The 21,732-nt window shown below is 35.3% G+C and overlaps 1 protein-coding gene across 7 annotated transcripts in view; it reads right to left on the reverse strand.

Annotated features, from left to right (window-relative positions):
* Window positions 1-2,472: 2,472 nt before the first annotated feature.
* The window catches only part of dtnbb (dystrobrevin, beta b), a 47,808-nt gene continuing 28,548 nt past the window's right edge, over window positions 2,473-21,732 (reverse strand). Inside the window, exons 11-22 of one of the 7 annotated variants that reach the window (XM_079852879.1) lie at window positions 17,891-17,965; window positions 9,336-9,429; window positions 8,978-9,063; window positions 8,657-8,770; window positions 7,815-7,911; window positions 7,632-7,652; window positions 5,225-5,384; window positions 4,030-4,119; window positions 3,896-3,949; window positions 3,462-3,482; window positions 2,755-2,788; window positions 2,473-2,643 (exon numbers count right to left, since the gene is read on the reverse strand). In XM_079852879.1, the coding sequence (XP_079709005.1) occupies window positions 2,775-2,788; window positions 3,462-3,482; window positions 3,896-3,949; window positions 4,030-4,119; window positions 5,225-5,384; window positions 7,632-7,652; window positions 7,815-7,911; window positions 8,657-8,770; window positions 8,978-9,063; window positions 9,336-9,429; window positions 17,891-17,965 (826 nt within the window). In that variant the 3' untranslated portion in view covers window positions 2,473-2,643; window positions 2,755-2,774. The remainder of the gene's footprint in view (window positions 2,644-2,754; window positions 2,789-3,461; window positions 3,483-3,895; window positions 3,950-4,029; window positions 4,120-5,224; window positions 5,385-7,631; window positions 7,653-7,814; window positions 7,912-8,656; window positions 8,771-8,977; window positions 9,064-9,335; window positions 9,430-17,890; window positions 17,966-21,732) is intronic. The other 6 variants (XM_079852880.1, XM_079852878.1, XM_079852876.1 and 3 more) reach the window with 6 other exon arrangements.

Raw genomic sequence — 21,732 nt, forward strand, 5'->3', positions numbered from 1 at the left:
GTTGGGGGCCCATCTGTAACATATAAATCCGCAATGATGCTTGAAATTGATTTCAAGCAGGGTTCCTTCCTCTTAAACTGTATTGTATTTCAACCATTTAAGGCACCCCATAATTAGTTGCCCTCTCTGTGGGCTGCTTCAGTAAATTCATAATCAATAAATTGTGGTTTAACACACACAAATACACAGAACAAAGACCTAAAAGACACACTACAGGTTGGCAAACAGTTTGGCACAACTTTTAAAGGCAGAACAATATTTTTTTTTTCTCCAAAAATCACAGGTAAATAATGACTGCATTCCGACTAAGTCACATACTAAAACTCCTATCTAAGGGCTGACTTGCACATGTGCAGAATTTTTATTTTATACAGCACTTTATACAGTACATCTAGGCACACACCTACATCAGAAGATTGCATTCATATTTGTAGCAAATGTTGGAACATAATCGAACTTTCAAACTTGCCATCTGAGAGTATTTCGTACGGTCATTCAAGTTGTAAACTAAACAATGCCATTAAATTCCCAACTGTATTTTATATCCCTTTTCATTGAATCACAGAACAAGCATTATGATCATGTAAAAATCGATTTGAAAAGCAAATATATAAGATTTCACCCACTATAACAGAAGCGACACTTTGTTTTCCAGTGTAAAACATTGAATGAGACCTCACTGTTCATAATGTAGCCATTCAAAAGACCTCCTTGTGCAGAATTACAAGCATTTTAAAAAGTATTAAACGGTGAATGAATCATTACACCTACTGAGACCCTCATAAATGTCAAAGAATCTTAATATTCTACACCAAAACTCACTTTAAACTGTTGCTCAATGGATTTATCTAATTTAACATTCAAATGTTAGCAGTCATAAACAAAAGGTATTTTTTAAATAATGGTAATTACCTAACAAAGAACAAATCACTAGTATAATAAAGCCACATATGTATAATAATTAGAGAAATGTAATTATTGAACCTGAATTCCTTCTGATTCAAGTACAGTAAGTCGAATTCATTCAAGTCTTCCTCATGACGATAAAGCTTTAGACTCTTAACACTGCAACACTACAGAAATTCTACTTTGGTAAATCATAATTATGACATAAAATGTCGAAATTATGACATAAAAAGTCAAAATCATGACTTAAAAATTATAACAATTTTTGTATACTATTTGTGATTTTTCTTTGTCTTATGACAATAAAACATCATGATTTTGACTTTTTATCTCATAATTATAACAATTTCGATTCTCTGTCAATTTATTTTAATGTCAGCTTTGACTTGTCATAATTATGACACTCTCATAATTGTGACTTTAATTATTACTTGTCACAATTTGGACTATTTATGTAATAATTTGAACTTTTTACCTTATAATTCTAACTTTTGTCATCATTTCAGCTTTCATGTCAAACTTTTGACTTTTATATCATAATTTTGTTTCATGTTATAATTATTACTTTTCATCGCATAATTGTGACATCTCATAATTTAGAGTTTTATCGCGTAATTATGATTTACCAAAGCATTTTTCTTATGTGGCAGAAATGGGCTTCCGTACAATACCGTTTCTGTTTCCCACCCTCAGCCATTCCATAAAGATTTTATGACCTGTGCTAATCTTTGACATTTGACCTTTGGGAGGGTCAAAGTAAATTCCACCAATTTGTTCACAAGTATTGCTACCGTGTTCCTCTCTCAACAGTCCCTGAGCACTTGTTTCATTTATTTCACACAAATATACACAATAACTGAACTCAATAAAGCTTTTGAAGTAACTTTTACACAGAGACGTGTGCACTCAAAGATGGCTGGCAAAGCTGGTTTATGGATATACGGAATCCATCCGCATTCCATCAAAGTCCCTTTATGCTCTCCAGAAATACAGAGAGATACAAATGCGGTACTCTAAACTAAGAGGCAATACTGAAGCGCTAAAACAACGGCCACAACGACGGGCTAAACTTAACACAGAAGCAGAAATCCCAGACAAACGGCGAGCTCTACGAGACGTCCCTGATATATGGTGGTTCTGATGCGTGTGATGCAGAAGCAGCGGTTTGATGATCAGAGGACTATAAGGAGCGACGGAGCAGGCATAAATGTCGCATGCAGAGCAAATACAAGCCCTCTCCATCTATCCAGCAGAGCCACTCCATGCATTAAAACACAAAAATCATCACTAATTATACAAAAAAGCTTCCTGCGTGGGGAACATCTGGAAAAATAGCTACAGCTTATATCGATCTGAGTGAGTGACGTCATGAAGATGCACAGTGCGTTCGTTTCAGAGAGTAGTAATCACAAATTCATAAAGGTTTTTTAAGAAAGCACAAACAAGCCATTCTCATGGGTAACATGATAACAATGGGTTTATACAGATAGACATAGAGCTATATTTATATTTATTTATATATATATATATATACTGTATATATTTATATACTTCCTAATAAATACAACTTGCTCTGTGCAAGATGTGATGAAGAGTTTTTTTTCACATAGTGAAACCCAGTTGGGGAAGAGCATGCATTTGTGCGAATGCCAGGGAGGTTTTGATGTCGCTGGTTCTTTCCTGGGGCTTAGAATGAAGGGGCGGATTGCCTTTTCCCAGAATGCTTCAGCGATGACACTGGACAAAACACAAATTTAAGGTTAGGGGGTCATGACGACGCCACAGCACATTACACATTAAACTTTGGCATTAAGGGCAGGACTAGTCAATGCTCTCAATTATACTTACATGAAATATTCTATATTCTTTTACTCTGACTCAGCTAGAAGAAAGAAAAGAGGCCTTAATCAAAAAATTGCTAAAATTTGTGTGTGTTTAATCCCTTTAAATAACTAAGGATGCACCGATATTAAAATGTAACTCTTTACTGTATGTTCTAATACTGTACTATTTTTTACGGCTTTGTCTATATAAATTAAAACTAAAATGCTAAAAACTCATTTTTTTTAACTGTTGCAACTCAAGTTAATACATTTAATTCTTTAAAAAAAAAAATCTCTTATGCTCACCAAGGCTGCATTTATTTGATCAAAATACAGTAAAAACAGCAATTTTGTGAAATTTTAAATGAACCGTTTTCTATTTGAATATATTTTCAAATGTAATTTATTCCTGTGATGGCAAAGCTGAATTTTCAGCATCATTACTCCAGTCTTATGCGTCACATGATCTTTCAGAAATCATTCTAATATGTTGATTTGGTGCTCAAGAAAAAAATATCTATATTATCACAGTTGAAAACAGTTGTGATGCTTAATCGTTTTGTGGAAACTATGATACATGTATTTTTCAGGGCTCTTTGATGAATAGAAAGAACAGAATAGAAATCCTTTGTAACATTAGAAGTGTCTTTACTGTCACTTTTGATCAATTTAATGTGCCCTTGCTGAATAAAAGTAGTAATTTCTTTAAAAAAGTAGAAAAATCTTACTGACCCCAAACATTTGAATGGTAGGCTATGCAAAATTGAAAAAAATAAAAATATATATATTAAATCTCCACACTGTAAAAAATAAAATAAAATAAAATGTGGCTGCAATTAGTTAACAACTTAAAATTTGTTGAGATAACTTAAATATCCAACTTAACTAAAGTTAACTAAACTTAATATTTTAAGTCAAGCACAAATACATAGTTTAAGTCGAAACAACACATTATTTCTCATTCTAATGTTGAAATTTAAGTTGTGATAAATAATCACAATAATTTTGTACAGTGTAATATCGACTGATATGTTGCTGATATATTGTGCATCCCTATAAATAATAGCTTGGTAGCTTATGGAAGACAAATGATATCAGCTGTTATTCTAAGAGGACATAAGTAAAGGAATAAGGGTGAAATGGCAAACAAGGCCTTTGGGACTCACCCTTCTCCCTTCCATTTCGCAAATTCTCCTCTTCATCCTCCAGACCGTCATCCACTGTGAGATTTACAAACGTTAGTTACCACAGAAATCATGAAGTATGTACTTAGAGGACAGAAGCAAGTTTACAAGAGTACCTGAGTGAAGTTCTTTCACTAGTGACGACATAGTGTTTGTGATTGAGTCTGCAGCCACCAAAAGATCATTACGGAGATTTCTTGGTACACCTGGAAGAAAGAAGATGATTTTCAGATCACAACAACCAAAGCTAAAAAGAAAGATATCAACAAAAAATGTATTTAGTGATTTCAAATTTCAGTCTATTCCTCACTCCTCACCTTCTTAAAGATTGAAAGTATCCAGTAAAGATTGTCCCAGTATCCATCTACTTTTAATTGTATAGGAAAGATCAGCTTTGACATTCTTCTAAATATCTCCTATATACATCTCCTATACATCTCCTTTTGTGTGGATGATCATGTACAGTGCTATGCATAAGTTTAGACACCCATGCTAAAGTTGACTAAAAAGAGGAATAAAAAATCATCTTTTGGAAATTGAACTTAATGCCTTAATTTAAAAAATGAGGAAAAATCCAACCTTTAAGGACACTAATTTTCTTTGTGAATGAATAATGTATGGTAAATAAATAAATGTTCTTCCTTAAAATACAGGGTGCATAAGTCTGGACACCCCTATGTTAAATTCCCATAGAGGCAGGCAGATTTTTATTTTTAAAGGCCAGTTACTTCATGGATCCAGGATACTATGCATCCTGATAAAGTTCCCTTGGCCTTTGGAATTAAAATAGCCCCACATCATTACATAGCCTTCACCATACCTAGAGATTGGCATGGAGTACTTTCCATAAGATCATCTCTCAATGCAAATCAAACCAAAACCAGCTTTTAGGCTAACTGAAATAAAACCATGCCAATCTCCAGGTATGGTGAAGGCTATGTGATGATGTGGGGCTATTTTAATTCCAAAGGCCAAGGGAACTTTATCAGGATGCATAGTATCCTGGATCCATGAAGTAACTGGCCTTTAAAAATAAAAATCTGCCTGCCTCTATGGGAATTTAACATAGGGGTGTCCAAACTTATGCACCCTGTATTTTAAGGAAGAACATTTATTTATTTACCATACATTATTCATTCACAAAGAAAATTGGTGTCCTTAAAGGTTGGATTTTTCCTCATTTTTTAAATTAAGGCATTAAGTTCAATTTCCAAAAGATGATTTTTTATTCCTCTTTTTAGTCAACTTTAGCATGGGTGTCTAAACTTATGCATAGAACTGTATGTCAATGGAAAGCATCAGACTTCTCACCCTGAGAGAAGGCATCCAGCACGTCATCTCCGACCCCTGCCAGGCAGTCCTGCGGTGTGTGTGTGGGGGTTGAGCCGGCCGAGGTGGAGCGGATGGGCATAGGCATGGTGCAACTGGCACTGTGGCTGGGCGATGAGTGGGGCGAACTCCCCGTCTGAGACTGTAGGAGGGGGGTGAGGGAAGAGAACGCAAAAATTTCACTAGATGTGTAACAACCTGAACCTCCATTGGTCCCTCGCTCCCCAAGAAACACTGGTAAAAAGCTTCTACTGCAGACATGGCTATAGATATCAGATCTATTTCTTAAGGTTGTCTCCATGTAGTGCATTCTCTGTGCGTCTTTGGCCTGAGAGCTCACTGAGCAGCATGCAAGTGCCATCAGAGGAGCAAAAGGCTGATGGAAAAGGGCCGCACTGTCTCACAGATTGATGCTGAGCCCAAGGCCTGTGGCCCAGTGCCAGGCAGCAGATGGCTGGCCAGACTGCAGTCACATTAGACGTGAGGTGCTTAGCCTTGATGAAAGGAGAGCAGGTCTCTGATATTTGGCAAGAAGACATGCGGCTCGTGGTCCCTCCCTGGGTCACAGGAACAAAGCAGCAGGACTTGACTGGAAATGGGAGCTTCATGTCCCCGTTATGAGGAGCAGACGTGATAGAGATCGCCCAGAGAGACAGTCTGCGATAAGCTCATGCGATATCCATGCTTTATTCTCATTAGGCAACTTTCACTTATCAATCATTTTGTAGTAGTAAAGTATTGGAACAGTCTCTGTTAAAGAAATAACAATTCTGTGATCATTTACTCATCCTTATGTCATTCCAAACCTATATGACTTACTTTGTTTTGTGGAACACAATGGACTGACACGCCAACAAAAAAAAAAGATAAAAAGTGTATGAAAGAAACGCTATAAAAATTCTGGCCGATAATTATTTTCATGTTATAGCTAAATACCGCTGAATGTCTGATATTAAAATTCTATACTGTTTTGTCTAAATAAATGTAAAATAAAACACTAAACAACTCAAATCAATCATTTTAAATGCTGAAAGTGTATTTAGGCATCACAACATTAAAATGTACAGTCTTAAATATGCATATTTATTATATTTACAATTTCAAGATTACATTAAAAAAAAATTGTAGTAAATTCTGAGTAAATATTTTGTAAGCATTAATTTCAGCAATTTTATATATTTATAAACTGTATTTATATATTTTATAAGTCAATATAATATAATATAATATAATATAATATAATATAATATAATATAATATAATATAATATAATATAATATAATATAATTAGGGCTGTCAAACGATTAATCGCGATTTAATCGCATCCAAAATAAAAGTTTGTGTTTACATAATATGTGTGTGTGTGGAGTATAATTATTTTCTATATATAAATACACACACATGCATATATATATTTAAGAAAAATGTGTTATTTATATATAAAATATTTATATATAATATAAATTATATATAATATAAATATATATACACAGTATATACATACAAATATTTCTTAAATATATACATGCATGTGTGTGTATTTATATATAGAAAATAATTATACACCGTACACACACATATATTATGTAAAAACAAACTTTTATTTTGGATGCGATTAATCGCTTGACAGCCCTAAATATAATATAATATAATATAATATAATATAATATAATATAATATAATATAATATAATATAATATAATATAATATAATATAATATAATATAATATAATCATTTTAAACACTGTAAGTGAATTCAGGCTTCATAGCATTATAATGTACAGTGTTACAAATGCATATTTATTTGCTAAAGGTTTCACTACAAGATACAGTTGATTGTAATACAGTCAAAAGTCACAAAGATATTATACACAAAGATAAGACATATAATATAATATATAATATAATAATGTATGCATTATAACGTACAGTATTAAAATGCATATTCATTTTGAGATTTGATAAAGATAGCATTTATCAGTGTTACTATTTTTTTTTTTAAAGATTAACTGTAAGTGAATTTTAGGTGATGGCAAAGTCATATGATTCATACGGACTAATTTCATTCATAGTATTTTTGTTGCTTTTTTTTTTTTTCTGTCCCATTCACTTTCATTGTATGGAAAAGAGCGCCCTGAACATTCTAATATCTCATTTTGTGTTCCATGGAAGAAAGAAAATCAGGGTGAGTAATTGATGACAGAACATTTTCTTTTTGTCAGTGATCCTCTCCGTTTTCAGCGCTGTGCAACCCATCAATCTTTTACCTGTTAGCTTTATGAAAATGTCTGTGTTTTGCCATACACAATACATAAGTTAGCTCAAACCTTTGCAGCTGTGACCCAGTGTTTACTCCAGAATGTTTGAGCTGTAGTAAAGGAACACTTACTGCCTGTTTCTGCTCTTCATCCTGTCAGCCAGAAGATGAGAGATGATAGTGAGTGAAAGCAGACACGCCAAAGACAGAGGTGGTGGAGAGAAAAAAAGTGAGTATAGAATGAGAAAATAAATGATGTTGTCATACATGCCATGGGAAATGAAGAGCCAAATTTTTGTCCAACAAGTATCGTACCTTCAGCAGCCTCATGAGACCTTCCAGCTGGACCATCAGTTCTCTCCTGCTCTCCTGCAGGGCCGACATGCGCCTCTCCAACTCGTCTTTTCTGTGTCTGAACAAAATGACAAACAAAATGAAGAAATGAGCCACCGTGTGAATCATAAAAATCAATGACTGCCAAATATATAACTTAAAGGTCACATATGATGGAAAACAGGATTTTCTTTGCTTTTTTGAAATGAAAAGCTCCTTGTACTGTTCATAATGCAAATCTCCCTCCACAACCTACTCATTCACTTTATGAAAACTAAGTGGGAAAAATGGCTCATGGTAAAACGGTATTGAATCCAAAACCATGAGTATAGAGGTTATTTGCATACACTATTCTTAAAGCTGCAGAAGAGAAAAAAACAGCCTTATATGGCTCAAAAAGACAGTGGAAAATGGTCATGTAAAATTAAAAATGGGACAAAAGTGTAGAAATATGACCCCTTTTTGGTCTTTTAAATCTGCTCAGATATACACATAATGTGGTTAAATCTCCATTAAACTAATACAAAGAGGGAAAACACATAATGGAAATGAAAATGTGCCCATTCACTCGTCTCATTAAACTAACATATTATTAAGGAAACTACAGTCATTTGGCTCCTACATGCCCTCTGGTGCCCATAAAAGGTACTCCGTTTAAATAACTAAAGGGAGCAAAATCCCATCCAGTCAATTTAAAATTGGTTAAATTCCCAACAATCTCAAATGTTCTGAAATGCTCTGGCTAACTCTGATTAACACTATATCCGTTGTGTTATTTTTCGTGCATGTGTGTATAAAGCCTATGTGTAATTGTGTTTGTGTACCGTAGCAGTCGTAGCTCTGCCAGTAGAGTGGGGTTCTGCTGGGCTTTTTCAGGGGTGGGTTGAGAAGCCTGTTCATGTTCTAGACGTAGGCGCTGGATTTCTTGCAGGATCTCCCTACATACACATCGCGCACAAAAAACGGCACTTACTGAATGCACTCAATTCATGATCATTATTCTTTTATGGGATGGTAAATATGAATACATAATGAGTTACTTTGAAGAGCATTTAATAATGGTAACAAACAAGCATAGAGTAAAAGCTCTGACTGCATATGGGAATTTAGAGATCTGTAAAACATCCAACCGTTCAAAAACCCACCTGTTTTTATTCTCTAATTCTGCGATGAGCTGCCTCTGTTGCTTATTAGCATCAAAGTTGAAACTCAGATCAGTTGGAGGGCATTGCTGAAAGACAAAATAATTAGAGAAGTGTATTACGAATCATGCACAAAACTAATTAGAAAGATGCTGTTAAATGAAGGCATCAAGTTATGGGTGCATAACAGCCAGATGTACAGTAAAAAGAATGTCAGTAAACATGCAGTTGATTTTCAATAAATTCCACTCAATGAAACAAATGTGTACTCTTGTGTAAACTTCATTAACAAGACGTTCTCGCCCGCCCCTGTAACGTATGGAGAGGTGTAATTTGAGTGTGTTTGTGAACTGAATCTCACAGTGGAGTTGCTGGCCTCCGCCGCCAGACGAGCGGCGTATCGAGCGATGAGACGGTGTTCTTCATCCAGTCTGCTGGGACTCTCAAGGGTGCTACTGTCCACACAGAGAGAGAGAGAATAAGAAGAAATACATACAGCAGGAAGAAGAGAGTGGTGAAGCATGAGACAGATGAGAGCAGATGTGAATTCCAGACATCAACGTGAGTAATGAAACTTCTGAGATGATAGATGACCATCAGGAAAAGATTTTGGAGAAGCTACTTTGAAACTGTGGCTTATTAATATAATATAATATAATATAATATAATATAATATAATATAATATAATATAATATAATATAATTAGGGCTGTCAAACGATTAATCGCATCCAAAATAAAAGTTTGTTTTTACATAATATATGTGTGTGTACGGTGTATAATTATTTTCTATATATAAATACACACACATGCATGTATATATTTAAGAAATATTTGCATGTATATACTGTGTATATATATTTATATTATATATAATTTATATTATATATAAATATTTTATATATAAATAACAAATTTTTCTTAAATATATATGCATGTGTGTGTATTTATATATAGAAAATAATTATACTCCATACACACACACATATTATGTAAACACAAACTTTTATTTTGGATGTGATTAATCGCGATTAATCGTTTGACAGCCCTAAATATAATATAATATAATATAATATAATATAATATAATATAATATAATATAATATAATATTCCTTTTTCACATTTTCGTGGTAAAAATATGCATTTATATGCATTTATTATACACAGTCAAGATCAATTATATTATATTATATTATATTATATTATATTATATTATATTATATTATATTATATTATATTATATTATATTATAAATTACTACAACAGCTACTCAATCTACAGGTCATGTTACATTCAATTTATATATAAAACAATATAAAATTGTATTAATATAATATAATATAATATAATCAATATAATAAATGCATCTTTTTTACATTTTGAGAAATCAGCAATTTTATATATATATATAATTTTTTTATATATAATTTTCAGCAATTTTATATACAGTAGTCAACATTTGAACGGGATCAAAAAAGTTCAGCAAAGTTGTCCTAAGACAAGAATTGTATTTGTGTACAATTTCGATGAAAGGTTTTGATCCACTTTACTGTACATATATTATACATAAAAGTCAAGATATAATATAATTTTTACAATATATAAATAAAATACAATATTTTTAGTACATTTCGAGCACATTTTGTCAGTTTGTCTGGATAGAACACAGACATGTGCAGTGGATGCATAGGCTCTGGAGGTGTGTTTGGGTCTTATGTTATAGGGTCTGGCATATGGCTGGAGCAGATGATGGAGCATATGTTTTTCTTCCTCATTAAGTGCTCTACAATTAGGAGTGAATCACGTGCGTATGTGTGAATATGCGTGTGTTCTGGCAGTTAGATACCACACACACAAACACACACTCATGAAAATGCACACGCCACATTCATCAATCAAAAGTAACACAAATATTATATTAGTCTGATAATACAGCAGGATAATAAATGAGTTGCATGGAGGTTTACTGCTGTGTCAGTCCCTGTGACCTGCCTGAACTCTCACCGTCTCAGGGGAGTGATTCATTAGGAGGGTTGTTTCGATGCCAGACGTTTCGCAGACAGACATGGTGTTTATAATAATCAGTGTCACGCTGAGAATTATCCACTGGAATCCACTTATTGATATGGCACTCTGGCAACGACTGTTAGGCCCTTATATTGACACTTAAAGGTGCACTATGTAATTTTTCCTCATTAAAAAGCTATACACAAAGAAATGAAGAGCACTTTTGGCAAATATGTTTAAAATGATGTGCACTCATTCGAGATATGAATGGACTAGAAAAAAAAACCTCACTGGGCAGAAAAGGCTGTCTGTGAATAACCTTGGAGCAATAAATATAAATTTATTGGAGCAATAAATAAGTCTTCCTTAAATCCTTTACATGCAAATATCCTCAAATAAGATCCCAGATCACCTGATAATTGTGGACTCTTGCAAAACAGTTTAACATGGATATTTTATAGTCTTTACACTTTTATTTAACCTCTGTCCCAACTTTTTTTGGAGTGTGTTGCAGCCACCAAAATCAAAATCTGTTTATATTTTCAAAATCAAATGAATTGTTGATTTGTACTTTTGTCAGTTAAAGGATAATCCCGGTATTTAACACCTTGAGTCTATTTTGTAGTTTGTTTTGGATGAACTAGAGTGGTGGACACAGAAATGTTGACGATGGGTCCTGTCTCGACTTTTTGACTCGTTTAGAATCGTACTCGGTTACCAATGTAACCTCGGTTCTCTCTAGAAGAGGGAACGAGTATTGCGTAAGTTGCTTAGCGTAAGCAACTTACGCAATACGAGAGAACCTCTCGTAAGAGAACGCCTTTGACCGCTTCAGAGTGGCTGTCTATGGGCATGCACAAACATGTCCTTAAAACAACCCTTAACGTTCGTTTTCAAAACTGTGCAACTCACCGAGTGGTTAGTGGTGTTCGTTGATGATTAAAAACAAATATATCGGCGCAATGTATGATTTCAATCCATGTTATTTGCTATAATGGAACTATTTTTTCAGATACCTTACAACCGCGTATAAACTTCCGCTCGATATTTGAGTCTGAAGCGTTAGCACACTCCCGACCACTTGATGGCGACAACCACTTTGCCGTACAAGGACGCTGTACGGAACTCGGTGTCTAGCGCATAGAGCACAGTTGCTCTGCTCACGCTAGCCTTCTGAGAGACGGAGAACTGAGCAAAAAGACTACAACCAAATGTAAACAGCCCCCTTTTCCGTTTCCGGTAGCGCAGTAATATCAACGAGCAATGAGTCCTCCAACGAAAATCAATGGGATTTTACAAAATGACAAATAAAACACGACAGAAACTGTATTTCGCTACGCTACTTGTTTTTAATCATCAACGAACACCACTAACCACTCAGTGAGTTGCACAGTTTTGAAATCGAACGTTAAGGGTTGTTTTAAGGACATGTTCGTGCATGCCCATAGACAGCCACTCTGAAGCGGTCAAAGGCGATTCTAAACGAGTCAAAAAGTCGAGACAGGACCCATCGTCAAAATTTCTGTGTCCACCACTCTAGTTCATCCAAAACAAACTACAAAATAGACTCAAGGTGTTAAATACCGGGATTATCCTTTAAATAAAGGCTAAAGACCATTAACAAATCACAGATTTTTGATTTTATTACATTTTACAAAATGTCCCAACTTTTCTGGATTTGGGGTTGTAATGATGAACAGAATCTAAATTTTATAGACAGAACATAATTTTCCCATGTGTGTGATCCACCTTCCACACAATGAGAACAAGTGAAAGAAATCAAATGGAGCATTAAAGTTTGGTGGCATGCATGCTTATTCAATACAATCCAAAAAAAGAGAAAATACTGTCAAAAACTATTCAAATCACCACAACTTTACTGCCTTGACAAATTTATGTAGTGACAGTGTGAACGTCAGGCATTCATATTAAATATTAACCAATAATCTACTTCATATATTTATTCGTTTGTCAAAAGAATAGTGTACATTGAAGTCTTAAAGGCGCATTCAATTCTAAGGGTCAAAGAGAGGGTAGATGACAGCAAAAAGAACCAAACCATAATATTTTCCATTCTAAATGACCTGACAGAAAAAAATACAAATAAAAAAGTATACCCTGACTCCATCAAATGCAAAAGTCAATAAAGGACACGGAGAGCATATCAGCACTCTCTGTAGAGCTAGACTGAGAAGCGAGTCTATGATTTCATATCCAGTGGCAGGTGGTCAATACTCACTTAACTTCAAATTAAAAACTCATTCGGAGCAAATGGAAAATGATATTTCTGTTCTGGCAGCAAGACTGGCCATGACCCAGCGGACGATAAATTCTACGCAAGGCCACTTGTCCTTGAAAGCCCAACCCGGTAAATGAACGTGTGCTGGAGAGGGTGCACCGTCAGCAGAGAGACTCGAGATTATTGTCCCGCCTACAGCTTTGATGTCCCAACAAGGCCATGCAATTACACCCAAACTGAGCTAGAGAGAGAAGGAAAAACTTCTTATGGAAGTTCAAGGCCCAAAAAGTTTAACACAAAGTCTTGTTGTTGATGTTTTGAGAAGTAAGGGAGATCAAGGGCTGTTGTCACATTTTTTTTTACATTTTCAACTTTCTTTAGAGTGTAATGTTGCTCTTGCAAAAGGCCTGCAAAGTTACACAACACAAAGTCACTCCCAAAGGGAGTTATTCTCCATTTCAGTGAGCAGTGCTGACTCTGAACTCCTTCAAACGCCTCAATTGCAGTCTTGAGTTTTCTTCTAGGAATGTACACATCACAATATTCCTCATTTAAATAATTCCCACAATACGTGAAAAAAAAAAAAAGAAGTTGTCACCATGTCCGGATCTAACTAGGTCACGGTAAGGGCGTTACATTTCCCAAACAAGCTCAAAGCGGCTGACCAATCACAATACACTGGTCCAAACACTGGCCAATCAGAGCACACTAAGCTTTTCGGAAGGAGGGGCTTCATAGAGGCTGGAACTAAACAGAGCGTTACTGACAGACTGGGAAGAGAGGAGCTGAAAAAATGTCAATAAAATATGTGAACATTCAAGCATGAAAACCTCTTCTAGTAGACCCCAAAAACAAAACTTTGTAAAAGGGCATAATATGTCCCCTTTAAAACTATTTGCCACCCTTTGATATAAAAATATATGCCAATAGTAAAAGTACAATAACATTTTTTATTATTCTACTGAATTTAAAACGAGAAATCATGGCGTTACAATCTCCTGTTACGGTTGTGGGCAATTGTAACACTATCATATCATTAACCAGCTTACTTGCAAAGAAAAAATATGATTTTAATTGATATTAATAATAAAGATTCATTGTCAGTCTCATACAATAGTAATTATTTAGCTGGATTTTATAACATGCATTATTTATAATATGTATTTTTAAATTAAAAGTCTCAGTCTACATTATAATTTTTTTTTAAATCCTAAAATCCTTAAATGCATGAATTTTCTAATGAGTCCAAAATAGGTCAGAACAGTATTTAATGAAATACCATTCATTACATATTTTTAATATTTGTTCATTCTTTTTTTGTGTGTGTGTGTGTGGAAAGAAAAACTTATTTTTCTCATGCAGAGAGAAAACGTTTCTGTGCATGTTACAGTTGCCCTTGGTCTTCAAAATATATTAAATTATATATATATTAAATGAATGCTGTTATTTTGAACTTTCTGGAGGAAAAAATGTGTTTCCACGAAAATATAAAGCAACACAACTGTTTTCAACATTGATGATAATAAGAAATGTTTTTTGAGCGTTAAATCAGCATATTAGAATGATTTATAAAGGATCATGTGACACTGAAAATGTAGCTTTGCATAAATTGTATTTTATAATATATTATGGAAAACAACAATTAATTTAAAATTGTAATATTCTACAAAATTTAAACGTTTACTACATTACTGATCAAATGTCCTTGGTGAGCATAAGAAACTTCTTTCAAAAACGATTAAAAAAAAATCTTACTGTCCCCAAACTTTTACATTTTTTGATAGTTCTTTAGTAATTAATAAGCAACACTTCCTTAATGTGGAACAAAATAGGGGTAACATTTTAGTTTATGGTCCAATTCTCACTATAAACTAGTTGTTATTACATGTAGCACGCATATTACTAGGATATTGGCTATTTCTTAAAACTTATAAAGCACATATTAATGCCTTATTCTGCACAACCATATTCTATATCCCTTAATCCACCCAATACCTAAACATAACAACTACCTTACTAACTATTAATAAGCAGTAATTGGGAGTTTACTGAGGCAAAAGTCTTAATTAATAGTTAATAGGGAGAACTGAACCCTAATCTAAAGTGTGACCATAAGTAACTAGAATCGTGAAATTTTAATCTTGGTATAAAATGATATACTAACTATACTATTATTCATTAACCACCCACAATCCAACTTAACCTGTTGATAAATGGACCAACCGTCTGTCTGATAGTCTGCCGTATCCTCCATATAACAAACCAATTAAAACGGACCTGAAAGATCGGGAATTGCATTCATTACAGATTTTGTTGATGCATTTGCAGCATTACCTGATTTACATAATTCCTTTAGTAAATGAAGTGCTAAAACAATGCAGATAGCACCTGCAAATAAACTACCTCAGGATAACCTTGGGCTGTAACCCAGACTGAGATGCACCAAGGGTTCACAGGCAGCAGCCAATTTCTCGATTGAATGCTTTTAGTCTTCTGTGTAATTTCACTGGCATTGGTATCGACTACTAAAAATCATCACGACACTAACAAACGTAATCAACTGTGGCGGGTTGAACGCAACATAATTACATAAGAATGCTAAGGAGCACTCCTTGTGTCCCTAACATCTCCATTTTGGCAGACTCCAGTAAACAAGACTCGAGACGAGAATTAAGTGAATTATAATTCTGCATAAATTGTTGGCGCCCCAGGCATTGCCAGCACTTGACATCCTGCTCGCATAGACAGCGTGTTGTAACGTAAGATTGAGATATTGGGTGAAAGGTTCAAGCAGAGAGACTGACAGTCTGTGTCTTTGATTTCATAAGCGGTGGCGCGTTATTGATGGAAGCGCAGATGAAACTAACATGTACAATCTCCCTCGACCACAGGCCTCATTTAAATGCGTAACATCTCCGATTGCCCGAGGTTAAAGAGTCGAGTAGAGTCAGCTCCTTTTAAACTGAATATGATCATCTTTACGGTGAGGGACTTCATTTAGGGTGAAGTGTTTACCAGTGCACTAGTCCTGCCTTGACGCTGGGCTATATTTAGAGCAGAATAAACAATAAGCCAACCTCTCTCTGTGCAAAACATGTCACATCTGGTCCATTAAAGTTATTTGCCGTCGCGACACTCGTTGCTCCGAGACTCGATAAGTATTTTAGTATTCACCTGATATTCAGTACTGTCAGTGGCCTGACACAATGACAACAAATGCAACGGCTTACCTTATAACATGTGTTCAAACGAAGGCGGACGGCACGAGAAATCCTGTGAGAAACAGGCTGCTTTGGCAGCGGCTGTAAATAAATGGGGAATGGTGGATCATAAAGACTGAGATTGAATTTTCAGCTGATGTAAATGTTTGCGTCGGAGCTCACCAGTGTAATAAAATACAAAATGTTGCGCAATAAACCATGGGTTTCTGAAAAGTTTTTTTTTCAAACAAATTGATCAAACCAGGGTGCGATACTTTGGGATTTATATGTCATTTATAAGCTCAAAAAGTAGAGCATGGCACTAGAAATGCCAAGGTCATGGGTTCAATTGCCAGGGAATGCATGAATAAAATATGATAAAAACTGATATATCTTGAATGCAATACAAGTCGCTTCAGAAAAAAAAGTTTGCCTAAATGTAAACTATAAAAGCACCTTCGTTTTCTTTAAACATCTTTAAGATAGCTGACGATTGTCAACCATCATATCTTCTCATGTCGTTCCAACCCCATGTGACTTTCTTTAATCAACAAAACGCAAAAATTTGGTAACCAATCAGTTTTGGTTGCCTTTGACTTCCATTGTATGGACATTTTATGTTAAGTCTCTCATGCAGTTGTGGAACGACATGAGGGCACTGGAGTAAATGATGACAAAATGTTCACTTTTGTGTGAACAATGGCTGGGAAAATTTCAATGTTAAAACTTTGAAACTTCCGAAACTTAAATTTCACACTATTCCTCAAGAAGGTTTCATATGGCTCGAGACGATGGGTCAAATTGACTACTTTTTTTTACCACTATTTTTTTTTTTTTTTTTTTGTCATTTTTGGAACTTTACAGCATCTTTCCTAATTAACTTTCATTCTATGGAATTGAGCAGCATGAACACTCTACCTAAACTCTCTTTGTTTTGTTCTATTGAAAAATGAAAGTCCTACAGATCTGGAAAGACGTGAGCGTGAATATGTAATAACAGAAAACTTCACAATGCCGGAAAGACAAGTGTTAAATGACAACAAGCAGAGGCATTTGTCTTGGGACCCTGGCCATGTGTCAACAGCACAAAACAGAAAAAGCCATTCTGACCAACTCTCTATTTACAAGATAAGGCTCTCGCTCCATGAGAGTTTATCTTCCGGATCACCTTTGGGCTGCAGCCCAGCTCAGGAAGCGCAGAGGCTTCGGAGACAGCAGGCCAATTTCTCGATTCAATGCTTTTAGTCATCTGGCTTTAAAAGGCAAACATTCAACCTAATTCTGCAGCGATGCAATAAACATTGAAACAGTCCACCCAGAGAAAGATGCTACAATCTTCTACTCATCCGCACGCAGCATAATATCAAAACAAGCTATTTTACATAACAGGCTTAAGTGGGGGAGCTTGAAAAACACACACACACACACACACACTCAGCATGCAGACTGAAGCCTGTATGGAACGCTTACCTTTTTGAAGGCGTGGGCGTCCCGGGGGAAATGAGAACGGTATCGTTCATGTTGTTGGCCACTGGCCTCAGCTGACTGCAAAATTATAGAGTTTGAGTCAAGCATAGCCACAAACTTATGCCGCTCTAAGCTCTCCAAACGCGCAAGGGGACATCAAACCGCTCTAAGAAGTCATGTTATTTTTGAAGTACACAGTTTGAGTGCGCGTTAAACCTCCTCGTCATAATCGCCTTCAAGATGCACACGTTTTAATTTAATGCTATTTGCCCAAACTTAATTAAGTTAACGAGAGGACAAAAGGGTTTAGAGGAATTCTAATTAAAGCTGAAGAAATCCGAGAAGGTTGGGAGAAACAGGAGGGGGTGACATTGCAGAAGGTAATTTGTGTGAGTAAACAGTGCCACGGGATCCATCTGGACTCGATACCCGCCAGTCCTGATGTACACACATGATAGATCAGATCACTTCCTTTCATTTCATAAGATTTCAAGAAGTTTCAAAATATTGACATTAAAAACCATTTTGTCGACACACTCTCATCGCAATTCGAAACTATTTTATGTTTTGGCGAATTTGTGGTTAATTTGCGTAAATTTGCACACTTTCGTAAGATCTGCTTACATTCCACTGATGGTTAGGTTTAGGGGTGGACCTTCATTCTTACATTTCTTTTTCTAAAAATCATACATTTCCATCACATTGTACGAATTCATACGAAATCACCACTTCATAAAATGGTTACGTTTTCTCATGAGATTCGGTAGGCTTTTGTACATACAAAAACAGACCTACTGAAACGTCCCTTCCTTATCAGTCACTAGTCTCTTATGTTTATTGTTTTTTGACTGATTAATATTTAGGATTTTCCCTAAATATGCCCACAAGGTCATTTGTGACTAATATATAGGGATTTAAGAAAAAAAGGTGTTAAAATACACACAACCAATTCCTGATTAAGCACAACAAAAACAAAACATCTATATTCGCTATAGAACTTTCCAGAACTTTTGTAGGATTTTTTTACTTTTTCCGAGCCTGTAACCCACAATTTTAAAATTCCTTGATATTTCCAGGTTTTCCATGACTGTGGGAACCCTGCTCATATTGAAGACGTTTGTTTACTGCAATCCAAAATACAATCTCTTCAAATGAAACGAAACATCCAAAGGATTCTTAGTTCAGTCAATCAGAGGGTCGGTGCATTTGTATTACTGAGACGTCCTAATGTTAATGTTCCCTGAGGCTGCTAGCGTCATGTCACTCGACTCGTGGAACACCGTATTTCAACTGGAACATCCTTCTGAGACCTTGAATGAAATAGTTACCAGCATCGAGCAAAAGTGATCCAACACATGGCAAGAAAATCATGCTGGACATTTACTATAACTGCAAGTTAAAAATACAAAAGTCTCCTTTGTTATTTTTAAAGCTCTTCTGTTCAATGCAATTACTCACTCACCCTCCCGCAAGGCAAAGAGTGTCCGTCTATGAAGTGGCGAGACGCAAGCGGTGACCGCTCTGTCCAGCTGCCTGTCCTGTTCTGTGCTCAACTGAAGGAGCATCTCAATGCACAACACTGCTGCTGTCTCCAAGGAAACCTGACAGTCACGTGACACGGTGACGATCCAGACACACTCTTACTCGCTCCTCTTCTCTCTCTCTCCCCCCGGCTCCACCGTTTAGACGCACACACTTTCCGCCACTCACAAATAGATGCCATATTCTTCCCTAAGAACATTTAAATTTCTCCAATCTTTATTTCCAGCCACCCACATTAGTCATAATACAAAACAATCCCTCTTTTCCAGAAGAGAGCTTCATTTACAACACAATTCCTATACAGAGCGTTGCCTACACAGCAACAATAGTCTCATACTTCAAGTGCAAAACTACATATTTTCAAAATTGACTGGTTGGCAGTTTGTCTGACTTATATAATGAGGCTGGTTTAGACATATGTTTCATACATTTGATAATATTTTCAAGCCTTTTCCAGACAATCACAAAGTGAAAACTGATGCGATACTCCAATGCCATTTAGTTGTGTGTCAATAACTGTTATTATCTACGCCGTGGAAAGAAATGTTAACAAATTGGACAGACGCTAAATGGCACAACTGTTTAAAGGTCATTTCCGGCATATGACAGAATTTTGACGCTGATGTGTGAATGGAAGCAATATGGATAAAAGACGGAAAAGCCATTGTGTGTGTGAATGGCACATGTGGTACATTCACTTGATAAATTAATCTAGCATATTTTCTGATATAATGGGTTTTGTGTGTAAACATGGCTGGTAGAAATTTTGTTTTGGAAGAAATTTGTTCCAAAACCAGTGGTTTGAAGGAATTAATTTTGATAGTTGTAAAAAAATATATATATTGTTTTATTAATTAAAAATATTAATTGAATTATACATCTACTGAACTATAAATAGCAAAAAACACCAAGGGGAACACTGAAGAGAATTTACAATAATATTTGTATATTTTAATATAATAAAAAGTAACATTTTGTTTTGACTTGAAATGAAATGTCAAAATTATATTAAAATCAAATAAAAATTATTTAATTTAATTGAAAACTAATTTGATACTGTATAGGTGTGACATATGACAGTTTAAATATAATTATATGAAACTAATTTTAATAAATCTAAATGGATTTGTTCTATAATATGACTTTTTTACTCACACAGTGTACATAAATATATAAAACTTTATATTTTAGGGAGGGAAGAGTTGCAAGGGGATCTTTCACCACGATTTCAACTGAGGGGGACCACAGCAAAAACCTGCACCGGCCCCAGATACCCTATAATTATGAAAAGGTAACAAACAGATGCCACCCCATCACTTCAGTCACTGTATCTGGACTCTTCAGCTCTCATTTGAACCACATAAGCCACATCTGAGCTAATCTCCAACCACTCAAATTCATCAAGCAGATCAAACCAGGATGAAACCGTCTTCTAAACTATGATTAGCAAACTTCGCTGGATTCAAAGCCAGAGACTGACGAGTCTTAGATGTCAGACGTGCTACGAATGTAGATTTATTCACTCATCTGATGTCCTGACCACAGCAGAGGGGGAGGCAAAAATCACACTCACGTCTTTTTTATGAGGTCAAATGAATTACATCAAGGGCCGTTCACAGCCACTCTTCTCCTCTGGTTAATTACAATGAAGTGAGTACTTTCACAGAGCCTGAGCTGGAGAAATATGGAGCATCTAATATCCCGTCTCTGCTGAAAGTTATCAATGCATGACCTGCCAGTTCCAGCCTGTTTATGCCTCTGGTTCTGGGACCATGGCGCACACCTGCAGTGAAACATCAGTGTTTTATGACCTTGGCTGTTTATTACAGTCACTGTCTATTTCAGCTGCATTAATTCATACTGATTAAGCAAATAAAAGAAAGAGGAATGGTGTATGCACATTGACCTTAGTGACTTTCTTCATTCTTGGCCTTGTTTTGCTTGTGCATCAGTGCAAACTTGCAATATTGTGCTATAGCATGTAATTAGTTGTGAATGATCATTTTTGGTCTCAAACTAATTCATAGTTCAAAAGTGATCAATTGTATTGGGGTCAATGGCATCGTAATCATCATTAAAAAAAATAATAGTTTTTTTCTTCTTTCAAATATCAATTCCTAAACATCAATACATTTTTGGGGAGGCCCAACACATGGCATTGACTTGGCAGACTGAAGTTTTACCACATAAATACTGTAATATTAATTGTATTTTCACATTCTTAATATTATTCACATATATAGCAAAAATAATTAATAATTAATTATTGATTGATTATGCCACACTGTTTAAGATTTTAAAAG

This window comes from Squalius cephalus (assembly GCF_949319135.1).
Source record: "Squalius cephalus genome assembly, chromosome: 20".
Taxonomy (NCBI): domain Eukaryota; kingdom Metazoa; phylum Chordata; class Actinopteri; order Cypriniformes; family Leuciscidae; genus Squalius; species Squalius cephalus.